We start from the raw sequence: 13,183 nt of genomic DNA, 5'->3' as shown, positions 1-13,183 counted from the left end.
CAGAGAAAGGGCGTCCCCCACCGAGAGCTCCTGTGCCCAGCCACGGCACGGGGGTCAGCGGCGACGCGGGGCGGGGGGAACCCACCGGCTCGCAGGAGATCCCGTCTTCCTGCAGCGCAGCGGCTTCTCCGGGGAGCCTTCGCCGAGCCGCAGGGAAGGGCAGTGGCAGAGGCGAGGAGCCGCAGCTGATCCCAGCCCAGCGCTGGTCCCCGTGCCAGCCTCACCCCCCTCCGCCCCCGGCCGCCGCTCGCTCGCGCCTGCCGTGCCAAAAATGCGGCGTGCAATTCCCTGACCAAATAAGGCGAGAACAACCATAAACAAGGACCCCCTCGTACAGCCTCCTTTTCCGCCTCCCCAGACACCGGGCCCGAGCCCGGCCCCTTCACGCACATGCTTTGGTGCCCCACGGCCCTCGCCTGCCTGCTCTCCACGGGTTGCTGGAGCAAAAGGCCGGGGGAGAGCAAGGGAGGAAGGAAACAGAGCTGGAAAAGAGGGAAAGTCCCAATGGAGAAGAAGGAAGCAGAGAGCTTGAGGCCAGCCCCCTCCCTGCGAGCCCGCGGCCACTCTCCCCACCGCAGCTCCAGGTGCCCTCCGAACGGCATGGGGGAAGCCGTGGGGAAGGTCCCCTATAGACGGGCCACGCGCATGGAGGGGATGTCCCCAGCCCAGGCACCCGGGGAACTGGGGCTGGAGGCAAACGAGCCCCTGCCCTCAACTGAGGGAGGCAAAACCCAGCAGACCCAGCAGACCCAGCAGCCAGGGGATGGTGGGGAGACCTGCAGCCTCCCACGGCCCCGAGACGAAGCCCCAGCGCAGGGCTGGGAACACTGCTCTGCTCCCCGGTGTCCCGGGGACCCTGGCTCTGGGGGTCCCCGTTCCCCTCGGACACCCACATTCGGATGGAAATGCTCTCGCCCTAGCCAAAGTGGCACTGAGAGGGGCCGATCGGGACAGAGCCACCATGCTCCCAGCGCTGAGGGCCAGGGCTGGAGGCAGAGCAAGGTGAAACACATGTGCGTCGAGGCATGCAGTTCTCTGCAGGCAGAAAGGGGCTGCCAGCCAGTTCCATTAGCTCGGGACAGAGTTGGAGCCCCCAGACACGGGTCTGTACTCATGGGCGGACGCATCCCCTTCCCTAGCGGCTGGACCTGCAGCTCCGTGCAGGAGCTGTTTGCTCCGGCCACGTCCAGGCCAAACCTCTCCACAGCTTGGCGCGCAACCAGGAGGGAGCCCACTTGCATGTAAACACTGGCGCTGCCCACCGCTGTTCCCCAGGAGAGGCCGTGCTGACACCCGGCTCCGCGCAGCAGGAATGAGGTCACCCAGGGTACCCGAGGCGCCCGCCGCATAGCTGAGCCCGCGCGTCACGAGTTCTCTGTTTACCACCCTGCGCCAAGGCAGGGCGCCCCGTGCCAGCTCCGCGCAGCCGCACCAGGGCCGGCCCCGCACTCTGCCCAGGGGCGGGGGACTCCCTCGCCTGCCCTGGGCACCCGGAGGCCCCCCTGCCCTCCGCAACGAACCCGGCCGCGCGCAGCTCCGCCGCGGCACAGCGGTGACCGGTGACCTTCAGGCACACCAGGGATCGCAGCTGTCCCTGCTTCGCGCCACCGCTCCGGTGACGCCTGGCCGGACCAGCTGCAAGGACCCGGCCAGGAAAGTTCAGGCATCTGTTCAGCCACAGGTGGTTTCCCAGCCGGGACACGGGCCCACCACGCCTCGACAGGAAAGTACGCTCTGTTCCTGGCAAGCAGGCGAAGGCGATCGACTCGCGCCATCCAAGCGGGTGCTCAAGAGTTTCCCAGGCTCCGAGCGACAGTGCAGGCCCTCCGGTGCTAGCGAGGTATCCTTATCCCAAGGGGAAACTGAGGCACGGCTATGTCCCACGACTTTGCCACACTGGCACCACAAGAAAGGAGTTGGGAGACATAATGGCCCCGGTTGGCCATTCTGTGGGCCAGCTCCTGGCTCCCAAAAGAGGTTTTTAGTGGGGCTGGAATCTTGATGTGGTTTCCCAGAGCTCTGGGAGCAAGCGGCATGTAAACCAGGGCTAGATCCTGCTCTGCGCAAACAGGACTGTGAGAGCAAGAGCGCCGAGGGAAGAGCCTGAGCTCCCAGCCACTGCGGGGGGAGAGAAGTCAGTAAGAGCTTCCCACCAGAGCTCAGCACCTCTCCTTGGCACTGTCTCAGAGCATCTCCATCGAGGTTCGTTATTCCCTCTGGCCCAATTATTTAGAGATCTCCAGTTCCCCTTCACTCCATCTATGCTGTGGCCTGAGGGAGATGTGGCCAGATTGGATCACTCAGCTGGCCTATGGGCACTGGAGGAATCTCGGGGGAACATGCGGGTTTACCTAGGTGCCAGCATCCCCATGCAACCCTGCTCATGTGAGAAACCTGGCTATGAGAGATGGGGGCACTGCAGGAACCTGGCCAGACCTGGGCTGGTGACGACCCCAGGCACCGCATCCTGCCTCGCCCCATGAACCTGCCCTCGGGGCTCAATGTCCCATGATGGGGGTCCCTGCAGGCTTGGGGGGCAGCTTTTTTGCTCACCTGCCTGTCCCCAATTAGTAGCGTAGGTCTCTTGGCCACATTCCCCCCAAGCAGTGGTCAAGTCCCCCCAGCTTAGCTGCCTGCCAGTTTCTCCTTCTCCTGGAAAAGGAGGGTGGATTTCCACAGGGACCCTTTTGCCATATTCATCTCTCCAGGAGCAGGATGGGAACCTGTGGATTACCCCCACGAACTGCCCACAGCCCTAACCTTTCTCCAGGTGTTTGCCAGCCAGGGGCGGCTCAGCCCAGGAGCCCTCCACACTGTCCTCGCGCTGGATGTTGAAGTTCTCATACGAATCCCACCGGATGAGTGGGTCAGACGTGTTGTAGTCCACAGAGACACTGGGACCGTTCTCCAGGTGCTCCATGCCTGGGAAGATGAGGGATGATCAGTCAGGGTGAATGCAGAGCTGGTGCAGACAGGATGGGGAGAAGAGGTGGAGAGGACATGCAGGCAAGGGAAAGAGGGGCAGCTTCATAGGCTAAGGCAGGAGGAGAGTCGTGTATTGGCCCTTCTGCAGGATTTGGTACCCTGAGACGGCAGGGGTTGCTTCATGGGACCGGACGGGGCAGGTAGTGAAAGGGATTCCCTGATGGACAGACAAAGGAAAGGGGGCCACAGCCAGGCAGAGAGGGCAGGAGAGCATCCAGGGCAGTGAAAGGAACGGGGAGGCCAAGGGACAGGATGGGGGAAAGTGCATCAGGACACCAAAGACAAGGTGTACAGGGCTGGCTGGGGTTTGGGGATTGCCTGGGGACAGAGAGAGAGACCCACAGCAAGCATGCCTAGTGCTGGACTTGTTTTGGGGGGTTCTCTGTTCCCAGGTGCCCCCTCCCTCTCTCCCAAGCCATCCAGTGCCCCAGAGTGCAGCTTCCCCAAGGAGGTGATCCAGGGCTCCAGTGCACCCCGGGCACTCCCACTTGCCTGGCACCAAGGACCTCCCCCCCACTGTGATTAGGGGACTGCAAACAGGACAGGGGAAGGAAAGAGGAGCAGCACGGCCTGGAGATGGGGGAGCAGGGTGGTGGGGTGGTGGGAAGGGTGGTGGAGGTGCGGGGAAGAAGGAGAAGGGGGCCAGCATCCAGCCTACCCACCCCCCATGGCAGCACAAGGGGAGCCAGCCATACCTTGGATCTTCTCGGGGCCATAGGAGAACACAAACTCCACCTTCCCATACTCAGGGAAGCGGTCATCTGGGAGGGAAAGAGCAGAGCAAGGGGACTGTCTCTATCTGTCCTTTTGACAGCATCCGCATGACCACCCCAAACACATCCAGAGCACTGGGCACCTGCCACAACCAGCTCAAGAATGGGGAGCACGGGGCATGTGCCCCCACAGCATGGGGCAGTGCCCCAGCCCTCCACAGCCAAGAGCTGGGCAGGATACAGAGCCCGGCAGTACCAGCATGGAGCATCTCAGCTCAGAAACAACGACAAGGCAACCCTTTCTTATCGGTACCGGATCTGGGCAATGAAGGGGACAATGCCATCACCTGTCCCCGAGTGATACCACACCCTGTGGAGCAGGAGCATGTCCTTGTTCATCTCTACCATGCCAGTGCAAAGATGTAACACCTGCCCATCACCAAAGCCCTCTCTGACCCTGGTGCATGAGCAGCAGAGGGAAAAGCTGGTCTCAGGGCCAGCCTGCCTAGCAGAGATGGTCTTTCCCGGGCCTGTGAGCTGCACTGGACAAGAGTTGGGGTTGCACTCCCCATCCATGGGTGCCCAGATGTCCCAGCAGCGGGAGCAGCGTCAGAGCTGCAGTAAAAGCACAAAACTGGGAGAAGGGAGTTCACAGGAGGAAGATGCTGCAGAGACAGGCATGGTCACCTCTAAATGCTTCGTCCAGATCCTCCTTGCCAAAGACGATGTCGAGGTCATGCACGGCACACGTGTGGAATTGCACGCGGAAAATCACATCACGGGTCGGACTGCGAAACTTCTTGTGGTAGCATTTCAGCTGTGGAAAGGAGAGCAGACAGGACATGAAGACTTGCTAGCCCCTACGAGCCCCCGGAGCTGGGCAGGGGGGGAGCCCCGGGACCCCCAAGCGGAGCCAGGATGCTCCGAGGCCTGAGGTCCCCTGGTCCCCTAGCTGCCCAGGGCTCCCTGAATGGGAAGCTGGGCTGGGGACAAGGTTCCTTACCAAGATATCACCCTTGAGGAGCAGGCCGGGCTCAATGGTGATGCAGATGCCCGTCTGGCTGTCCCCTTGCACATTGCTGTGGAGAGGGATGGCAGGAGGACATGAGCCATGGTACAGAGACCTGGCACCGGGCAGCAGGGAGCAGCCACGGCCAGAGACAGGAAAGCTCCCCCCGCAGCACCTATCACTGCCTCCACCAGCCCCTTCCACCCAAAATTAGCTGGGAAAAGCCCTCAGGAAAGGCTCAGAGCATGGAGTTGGCTTTCCTTGTGATAGAGGAGGGTCCTGCCCCCCACTCCAAGGGGCACCTCAATCTCAGGGGGGAAGCAGACAGGAGAGAGAAACTGAGGCACAGAGACAGCTTGATAAGGGTGCCAAAATCCTGGGTCAGAGGGTTTGATCGGGGCCTGAGCGACATGGCTAGGTTATCATGCCATCCACCCTGCTCCCATGTGTCAAGCGGGACAGGGGACAGGGAGGGAGAGGTCTTAGGGGAAGGTCTCTTTTCTGCCTCAGTTTCCCAGCCAAAAGCACTCCTCTCCCCGGCGTGCTGGGGAGTTGCCTGTGAGCGGTGGCGTCAGAGTCTGGCAATCGGGGACAAGCACGGGGGACGAGGGAAGAAGGGAGCTGGATTTCACAGGCAAGATAAACCTGGAGTTTATTACCAGCATCCCATAAACAGCCTATTAAAAGCTGGAAGGCGAGGCCGGGATGGCAGTAAATCTCAGCTAACGGGGACGCCCAGCCGGCCGGGAAGGGAGTTCCTGGTTCAGGGGGGTGAGACGGGAATACCCCAAAGATAAGGGGCTTTGCTCCCTCCCAAGAGGGCTCAGCCACAGACTGGACGTGGGGCCAGGAGCTGGGGGGACCCAGGCTGGGACACAGCCCCACACTGTGTCTGGAGAAATCAGCTCCTGCTTTGCCTTTGACAGCACTCGCTCCCGGGGCCCCAGTCCTGGCAGGGTGAGGGAGACCCCAGTGTGGGTGCAAACCCGGCTCAGGGTGCTCACGTTGGAGAATGGTGTCAGGGTAAACTGTGGGGAAGTTAAATGGCAGCGAGGACCCTTTTTTGAGGAAAAAAAGACAATTTAGAGGGGCTCTGGGTAAGATGCTCTTCACAATCCCTTTTCCCCAATCTACTCTGTAACTGCAAGGATGGGGACACAGGCTCGGGGGGCAGGCAGGTTTTAGTCCTATAGGGTATATGGGGGTACCCTGGGGAGGGAGAAACAGTCCTGGGAGAGCATGTCTCGGGAGAGTGCTTGTGACCGTGATGGGGCAGGGAGACGAGGGTTTTAAGCACTGATCAAAGCTCTTCTGGCAGTAGGAGCAGCTCTTCGGCCAGAGAGAAATGAAACGCCTCCAACCCCAAGGGAGGGAGAGGTGTCCCCTATCCCCTGCTCCCTGCCTGGGACAGCCAGCCCCAGGCTCCCTCTGCCGATACACAGAGTCATTACAGCCCTCCCAGCAGGAGGGCCCAGTCCAGCCCAGTATAGCCCAGCACGGCCAGTCATTGCCTCCAAGGAAGGGAAAGCCTCCATTTCAGTTCCCACCAGCCCTGGCACAACAAATGGACTGAGCACGGGGCAGTGGGACCACCAGGGACTTGGCCTTGAATCTCTCCATCTGCCCCCTCGCAAAAGCCCTCGTGAGCTAGGCAACGAGGGTAGCACCCCAGGACCCCATGCGGAGAGGAGAGAGATGAGATAGTTACTAGATCCCCGAGGTGTAGACGGGTTGCATGGCCTGGTAGATTTTCAGGAAGGGCCGACAACCTGGAAGACATCAATGAAGGGAGAGAAGGCGCCTTGTTAGCCGGCAGGGCGGAGGGGCCAGGGCAGGGATTAGTCACGGGGTAGAAATCCAAACAGCGCGGGAGCCAAGGCAAACAGCCGCTCCTTGCCTCAGCCAGGAAGCATCTGCAAGGGAGCCAGCTGCGGGCAACATCTGGAACAGCAACGGGGAGGCGAGATGGGCCGAAAGGGATGCTCCCAGGCCGGACAGGGCTGGGAGTCAGGGGGAAAGGGGGAAGACAGGACCTCCTACAGCCCAGCTGGGTCCTGTAGGACCTGTGCCAAAGGCTGGACTGGTAATGGAGGTAGGATAGAGCCTGCTTGGTCCCTGAGCTAGGGACCCTTTCTCGATGCCCTGGTGGGAAGTGGCACCAGGCAGGGCACTGCATCCTCAGGCCAAACCCCAGCCTGGTCCCGTCCTCCAAAAAGCCATCAGAAAAGCCTCCTTGCCCTGCAGCTCTGACTGCTGCCCAGCGTTGAGAGCCCCAGCACAGGAGGAGTGCCCCGAGGGGAGTGCACTTCTGTGGGAAAAGGCTCATGCCCTGCTACTAGGAGTAATCAGTCCCAGAGGTGGAAAGGGAGGAAAGAATTCAAGTTGCCCATGAAATTATGGGGAAGAAAAATCCCTCTCAGCAATCAAGCAGTCCAGCAGCATGGGGCAGTGGTTAGGTCACGGGAGCCAGGCTGGAGGGAAGGCTTGGAGGCACCTACCGCCTTTCGATTCAAAGTTGGGGATGCCGTGCATGATGACGTGGTGGAGGAAGAGAGGTTTGTTGTTCATCTTGATAGTGCCAGACAGGAGGCCACTGAAGTAATGGATGTACCTAGAGCAGGGACAGGCAGATCAGGGCAGGACCCACAGTGGAGCAGCCCCATCAGCTTGCACCCAACTGCCCTGCAGAACCCCCCTTACACCTTGGCCAAGGGGGCAAAACCCAGGTTGCGACGCATACCACGACCCACCTCTTCTGTGAGGGCTGTCCCACTGGCACCACCTTGTCCTCGTAGAAGCGCTTCATGGCAAACCTGTCCAGAGCCTGGTCCGCACTGCAGGAACGAAAGAGCACGTGAGGGGAAGGAAGCCCTCGGCACCCAGCACTGCCTCGACGCAGCACCAGCAGGGGCTGCAGGAGACTGGGAGAGGGCTGAAGCACGGCGGTGGGCTGCAGGGAGAGATGCAGCCCCGGCGGTCCGTCTCACCTGGCCGAGATGTTGCTGTAGTGCATGTAGGCAGCCACGACAACCCCCAGCCGGCCGCGGTTCCCCTGCGGGCACACAACGAAGGGGCGTCACGGGGGTGGCAACACATGTGAGCACCCGGGCACGGCTGCCCTGCACATGGGCGCGCACACACCAGCCTCCTCATACACACTGCGCACACGCCAACTCCTACGTGCACACACCATGCACATGCCAACCTCTACCTATACACACACCAACCCTTATATACAAACACTGCACACATGCTGACCCCCCCTGCATACGTCACACCAACCCCTTCCATATACATCAAACACACACTAATGCACCCAGCAACCCCATGGACACTCTGAGCCACATGTACCCCAACCCCGACCCCTACATACACGCACACCAACCCCCACGCACCCCCCAAACCAAGCACATCCCCTGCACCTGCCAACCCCTGCGGCTGCTCAGCCTCGTCCCCGTGGCCCCCCAGGCCCTGCACGTCCCCGGATCTCCATCATCATGCACCTCTGGGACAGGGCCCAGCCCACCTTGTTGTGCAGCACCACCACGTTGTGAGGCGCTGCGTTGAGCCATGTGTCCATGGCTTTGCAAATGCTGCAGATCTTCTCCAGCGCAGGGGTGTGCAGGTCAGGCCACCCGAAATCCAGCACCTGTACAGAAAGAGGGGTAACAGAGGCGGGGGGTCATATCCATGCCTCATTCTGCCCCCTCTACAGCTCCCCTGCCTGTTGGTGTGCAAAGCCTAGAGCATGCATCCAGGGTGAGCAAAGCGGGGAAATGCCACCACATTGCCCTGAAATGCCCCTCCAAGGCTCTCTTTTGGACATGCACCCCACTGCCCAGATCACAGCCCTGGGGGGGGAGGGGGGAATATGTCAGGGGGCCCCAGATCTCAGCCCCCTGTGGGTCACTCACAGCTTGGCTGCCCCAGGCTCCCCCACATTCACCTGGATGGGGATGACACTTTAGGGGGAATCAAGGGGAATTCACTAGGAGGCCACAACAGCTGGGTTTGGGCCAGTGGGTGTTGGGCTGAGACCTGGCAAACTGATCAGGAAGTCCCGTGCTTTCCTCCAGGCTGTCACCCCCCTGCCCCTACGCCAGCAGAGTAGATAGGGTGGATGTTCCTCCCCTGAACAGCTTGCAACAGGGAGCAGAGCCTAGAGTCATCTCTCCCTCCCCTGCCCTGAGTCCTCCAAACCCCCTCCCAGCACCCCCTGCTCTCCACAGGTGCAACTCACCTTGGGGTGAAGTTTGTTGATGTCATGTCTCCGCTCGGAAAGATTGAAAAGCTGTTGGGAAGAGAAAAACCAGTGTCAGGGGACACCTTCCTCCACCTGCCGTTGTCACTCTTCCACCTCTTCCTCACCCCGAAGCCTCCCCAAACCCCCCATGAGAGGCTTCCTGGGACATGTTAACACGGGGAATGCCTTGCCACAGGGCACCACAACAGCCCCAAATTCCCACAGAGTCCAAAACAGACTAGAAAACTTCAAGGAAGAAAAATGCATTTGTGCCAGTGCAAAGACCCCCGTCTCCGGCTCCGAGCACTGGAGTTGAGACCAGCAGAAGGTGAGGATGCAGGATCCCAGCCCCTGTAGCACCCTGTCCCTGGGCCAGAGCACCCCAGCCACCTCCCCAGCCTTGCCAGAGCCAGCTGTGCCCCTCACCACGTAGCTGTCCCCATGCTTGGATCTCAGCATGTGGGCCACCTCCCGGAGGTTGCTGCGGAAGTTGTGCTCCTCGGCCACGCTGGGGTAGGAGACGGCGATGATCCGCTCCGTGATGTACACCAGGTCCAGCTCGCAGCTGCTCTCCATGGCTGCAGTCACGCTCATGCTCCTGAGCAAGAGAGGGGGCCATGATCAGGACGCGGCGTGGAGGAGGGGACACGAGTGACCCTCCCAATCCTGCACAGCTCTTTGGGTTAAGTGACATGGGCTGGGACCTGTGGGGATGCAGTGGCAGGGCATGGCTGCCCGCAATCTTTCCTGTTCCAAGGGCAGGCTGCAAACGGCTTTGTCCTGGCCTCGGAGAACAACCCTGCCTCGAGACAGCCCTGTTGGGGTGCAGCTGTGGGGACCCCGGCTTGGGGACAGTGTGTTGGCAGCCCACCTGGCCCATCTGGAGAAGGGAAATATCAGGTGGGGCCAGGCAGGGCAGAGTTTGTCACCAGAGGGGGAAACTGAGGCACAGAAGCCTCCTACCTGCAGCAGAGCTGGGCACAAGCCACCCCGTGTGCAGCACCCCTACTCTGAGCTCCAGCCAGCAGGTAACACTGTCCCTGCCATGCGCTCCCATCCCCACGCAGTTCGCTGGGTCCCCCGCGGCAGGAGAGCCCTCTCCGGAGGGCCCACGGGGAGCCGCCATCCCTGGCAGCCGTTGTGGCCCCGGACGGGGGCAGGCGCTGAGGTTTACCTGGATGTTTTGCGGCGTGACTGCCCGCTCCTGGGGGATTTGGTGGCATCCTAAAGGATGAGAGAGGAAAAACGAGTCACTGCCACGGGACCCAGCCAGCGGCCAGCACTGTCACCTGTTGCACCAACCCTACCTCAGTCCCAAAACCCACGTGCCACCGCTCCAGGAGCCCCCACAGCACCCCACGGTGCCGTGGCCTGATCACATCAGAAAGGCACCCTTCCGCTTTCCTTCCCAGCCCCTCACCAGCCATGCGAACGGCACAACGCTGTCCCCATGCAGGTGGCACGAGATGCCAAATGTCACGATAGCACCTAACGTCACAACGGTCCTGGCAGAGCCAGGTGTCACGACGCTGCTGGAGCATCTCCTTCCCAACACACTGCTACACACCGCAACGCCCCCAAAGCGTTGCTGTCTCGAAAACACATCGTGACCCTGCCGAGCATCCTGGCGGCACCAAAGACCAACGGTGCTGCTCTTCCCCTACAACCACAGGGACCAAACCCAGCTCACACAGCCCAGCCCAGCTGAGCCGGCACTTTGGGACAGACACAGTCATGGAGGGCCTTTGAGGAGGGCACGGCTGGCAGGGAGACAGTCTCAAGCATGTCTCAAATTCCTCTGGTCTCAGCCAGCCGTTGTGCGTGCACACCTGGCCTGATAGAGCAGCTTTGTACCTGCCTGGCACCAGCAGAAGAGGCAGGTTTACGGCCTGGCAGGAAACGCTCGCTGCCTGCGCAGCGGTGAGGAGCCAGCGAGGCACGATGGTTTGCTTTGGCCGGGGCTCTGCGGAGCCCAACGCCGGGAGGAAATGTTTGAGCTCTCAGAGCAGGAAACTTCTATTTATGCATGTTCTCCGGCCTCAAGAATTTCATCTGCAGCCGGTTTGTTCGGTGACTTTGTGACCCCAGCCGAAAAACAAAGCAGGGTTTCCAAAAAAAACCGCTAAGGAAAAACACACTCACACCTCATTAGTTTTAGTATCTCCAGCTAACAAGCAGGAGTCATTTAAAGGCTCGTCTTGCACAGGCAGCACATCCCAATCCCCCAGAGGGATCCAAACCCAGTTAAATCAGATATGTGCCTCTCAACCAGCTTCCATGGGTGCCTCTTCCATCAGCAGAGCAACCCTGGAGCTGCAGGACTTGCTGCCACCACCAGCAGGGCTGCAATGCAGCTGCTTCAGGGCACAGCGTGGCAGCGGAGTCACGCAACCAGCACACGGGAGCGTGGGAGGCAACGGGACAAGGCGGGAGAGATTTCCACAGCATCCTTCACCCACCGTCTCTCATCTGGCACGGTCCCTGGCTCCGTGTCGGAGCCTCAGCCCGGGGCTGATTTTCCTGTGTGCAGCCAGCGTCACCCCCTGCAGCGGCTCCTGCTTTCCATCAGCCTCGCGTTCCCCTTTCAAGGTCAGGCCGCCCGGCGGAGCAGAGCTCGGCAGCCTGCAGGGCTGGGGGAGCTGATCCCGTCAGGATCCTGTCGGCCTGGGAGGGCTGACGTTCTCCCTGCCCAAGTGAAAGCCATGCCAGGAGACAGCGTCCCCGTCCGAGTGCTGGGGGGGGGTCAGATGCCAGCAATAATCCCCCCTCACAAGGGCTCCCCATGGTGCCCCAAATCCCCTGCTCACCCCAGCCAGGTGGGGGGCAAAAAAAGAGTTAAAAAACAGCAAAAAGGGAGGGTAAAACCTCCTCAGGCAGAATCGGGCTACTTGGAGTGGGGAGACAACAGAGGAACCTTGAACCCAAAAGTGGGCTAGTCCCTGCGTCACCGGTGGCCAGGAGAGGCTCCCTGCCGCAGGCTGTGCTCTGCCCTAAGCCCTCGCAGCAGGAGACATCTGGGGTCGCCAACACACACCCGTCCAGCCAGTGGAGCCCCACAAGCCCCCTTTGCCCCACGCGGCTGGAGCAGGGTCCTAAGACACAGCCTTACGTGACAGAGACGACAAGGGGAAACTGGGAATGCTCCCCTCTCCCAGCTGGGGAAACTGAGGCACAGGAGAGCGAGCAAGGCTGGGACACAAGAGCCCCTCTCCACCCCACCTGCCCCCCGTGCCACCACGAGCCAACCCCACACATGCGAACGGGGCCCACTTCCCCACGCTTGCCCTACCTTGGCCATGGTGAGACCCTTGCTAATCCACTTCCAGGGCATGGTGGCTCTGCTCCCGGCGCCCTCCCAGCCCGGAGCAGCGCGCTCACACAGCCAGACCCCTCCGACAGCCTGTCACCCACCCTGGCACGAGCCCCCGGGCTCAGCCATGTGGGCGCATGGGCCGGCCCTGCTCCCTCCCCGCTCTAACCACAGCGGCGCTCCCGTCCCCGCCAGCCAGCCCCTGCACGAGGAAGAGTCAGCCAGCGATCAGCTGATAGGAATAAGCACTCGTGTTATTAAACACTCCTGCCGGCGGCCGGGCTAAAGAGACCCTGTAAAGATCCCCTCTGGAGCAGGCACCGAGACACATGGTCCCACTCAAACCAGTATATCCCCAGTCTGGTCTGGCACAGGGAAGATTGGAGCAGACTGGTCCCAGGCCCAGTTTTGATCAGTGCCAGTGACTTTGGGGTAAAGATTCCTCCAGCACCATCAGCCATTGGTGTCCCACCCCAGGCTGGCTCAACATGTCCCCATGCTCTAGGTACCATCCAAAAACCACAGATCCCTTCTGGCTCCACCTTCCAGAAAGGGCAATCTTAGCCACAAGAAAGGATGGAGAAATGTCAGAAACATCCCCAAAAGAGAGCAAAGGCAGCAAAGGGGGTCCCTGACACCCCACTGGGTTTTTCCAGTTCTGGGTGCTCTTCCTTCAGCTTGGAGAGGGCCGGAAACATGCCTGGACTGCCAAAGGGATGGAGTGAAGCTGGTCCCTAGGCAAGGAAGGCTCTCAGCTCCTCTTCCTCACAGGAACCACTCTCCCTACATCCTGGCTGGGGATCTGCTCCATCCCTCCGGTCCCAACTCCGGTGTGCATGGAGGCACGGCAAGCCGGCTGCGGGGCAGGGTGAAGCTGTCTGCATTGACTTTGGCAGGGCATTTGTCTACACTGTCTTAGCAAC

The 13,183-nt window shown here is 60.9% G+C and overlaps 1 protein-coding gene across 10 annotated transcripts in view; it reads right to left on the bottom strand.

Annotated features, from left to right (window-relative positions):
* Positions 1-13,183, bottom strand: part of TNS1 (tensin 1) — an 87,482-nt gene that overhangs the window by 40,810 nt on the left and 33,489 nt on the right. For 9 of the 10 annotated variants that reach the window (XM_067299230.1, XM_067299221.1, XM_067299222.1 and 6 more), the window contains 12 exons: positions 10,125-10,174; positions 9,377-9,548; positions 8,948-8,998; positions 8,234-8,356; positions 7,695-7,759; positions 7,458-7,541; positions 7,206-7,318; positions 6,416-6,476; positions 4,702-4,777; positions 4,386-4,515; positions 3,681-3,746; positions 2,761-2,922 (listed from right to left, as the gene is read on the bottom strand). In XM_067299230.1, coding sequence (XP_067155331.1) covers positions 2,761-2,922; positions 3,681-3,746; positions 4,386-4,515; positions 4,702-4,777; positions 6,416-6,476; positions 7,206-7,318; positions 7,458-7,541; positions 7,695-7,759; positions 8,234-8,356; positions 8,948-8,998; positions 9,377-9,544 — 1,099 coding nt within the window. In that variant the 5' untranslated portion in view covers positions 9,545-9,548; positions 10,125-10,174. Of the gene's footprint in view, positions 1-2,760; positions 2,923-3,680; positions 3,747-4,385; positions 4,516-4,701; positions 4,778-6,415; positions 6,477-7,205; positions 7,319-7,457; positions 7,542-7,694; positions 7,760-8,233; positions 8,357-8,947; positions 8,999-9,376; positions 9,549-10,124; positions 10,175-11,409; positions 11,514-13,183 lie in introns of those variants that run through there. The other variant, XM_067299226.1, reaches the window with a different exon arrangement.

Source organism: Apteryx mantelli, chromosome 6, assembly GCF_036417845.1.
Source record: "Apteryx mantelli isolate bAptMan1 chromosome 6, bAptMan1.hap1, whole genome shotgun sequence".
In the NCBI taxonomy this organism is placed as follows: domain Eukaryota; kingdom Metazoa; phylum Chordata; class Aves; order Apterygiformes; family Apterygidae; genus Apteryx; species Apteryx mantelli.
The sequence above is the reverse complement of the archived record's forward strand: the minus strand, read 5'-3'. Positions and strand labels throughout refer to the sequence as shown.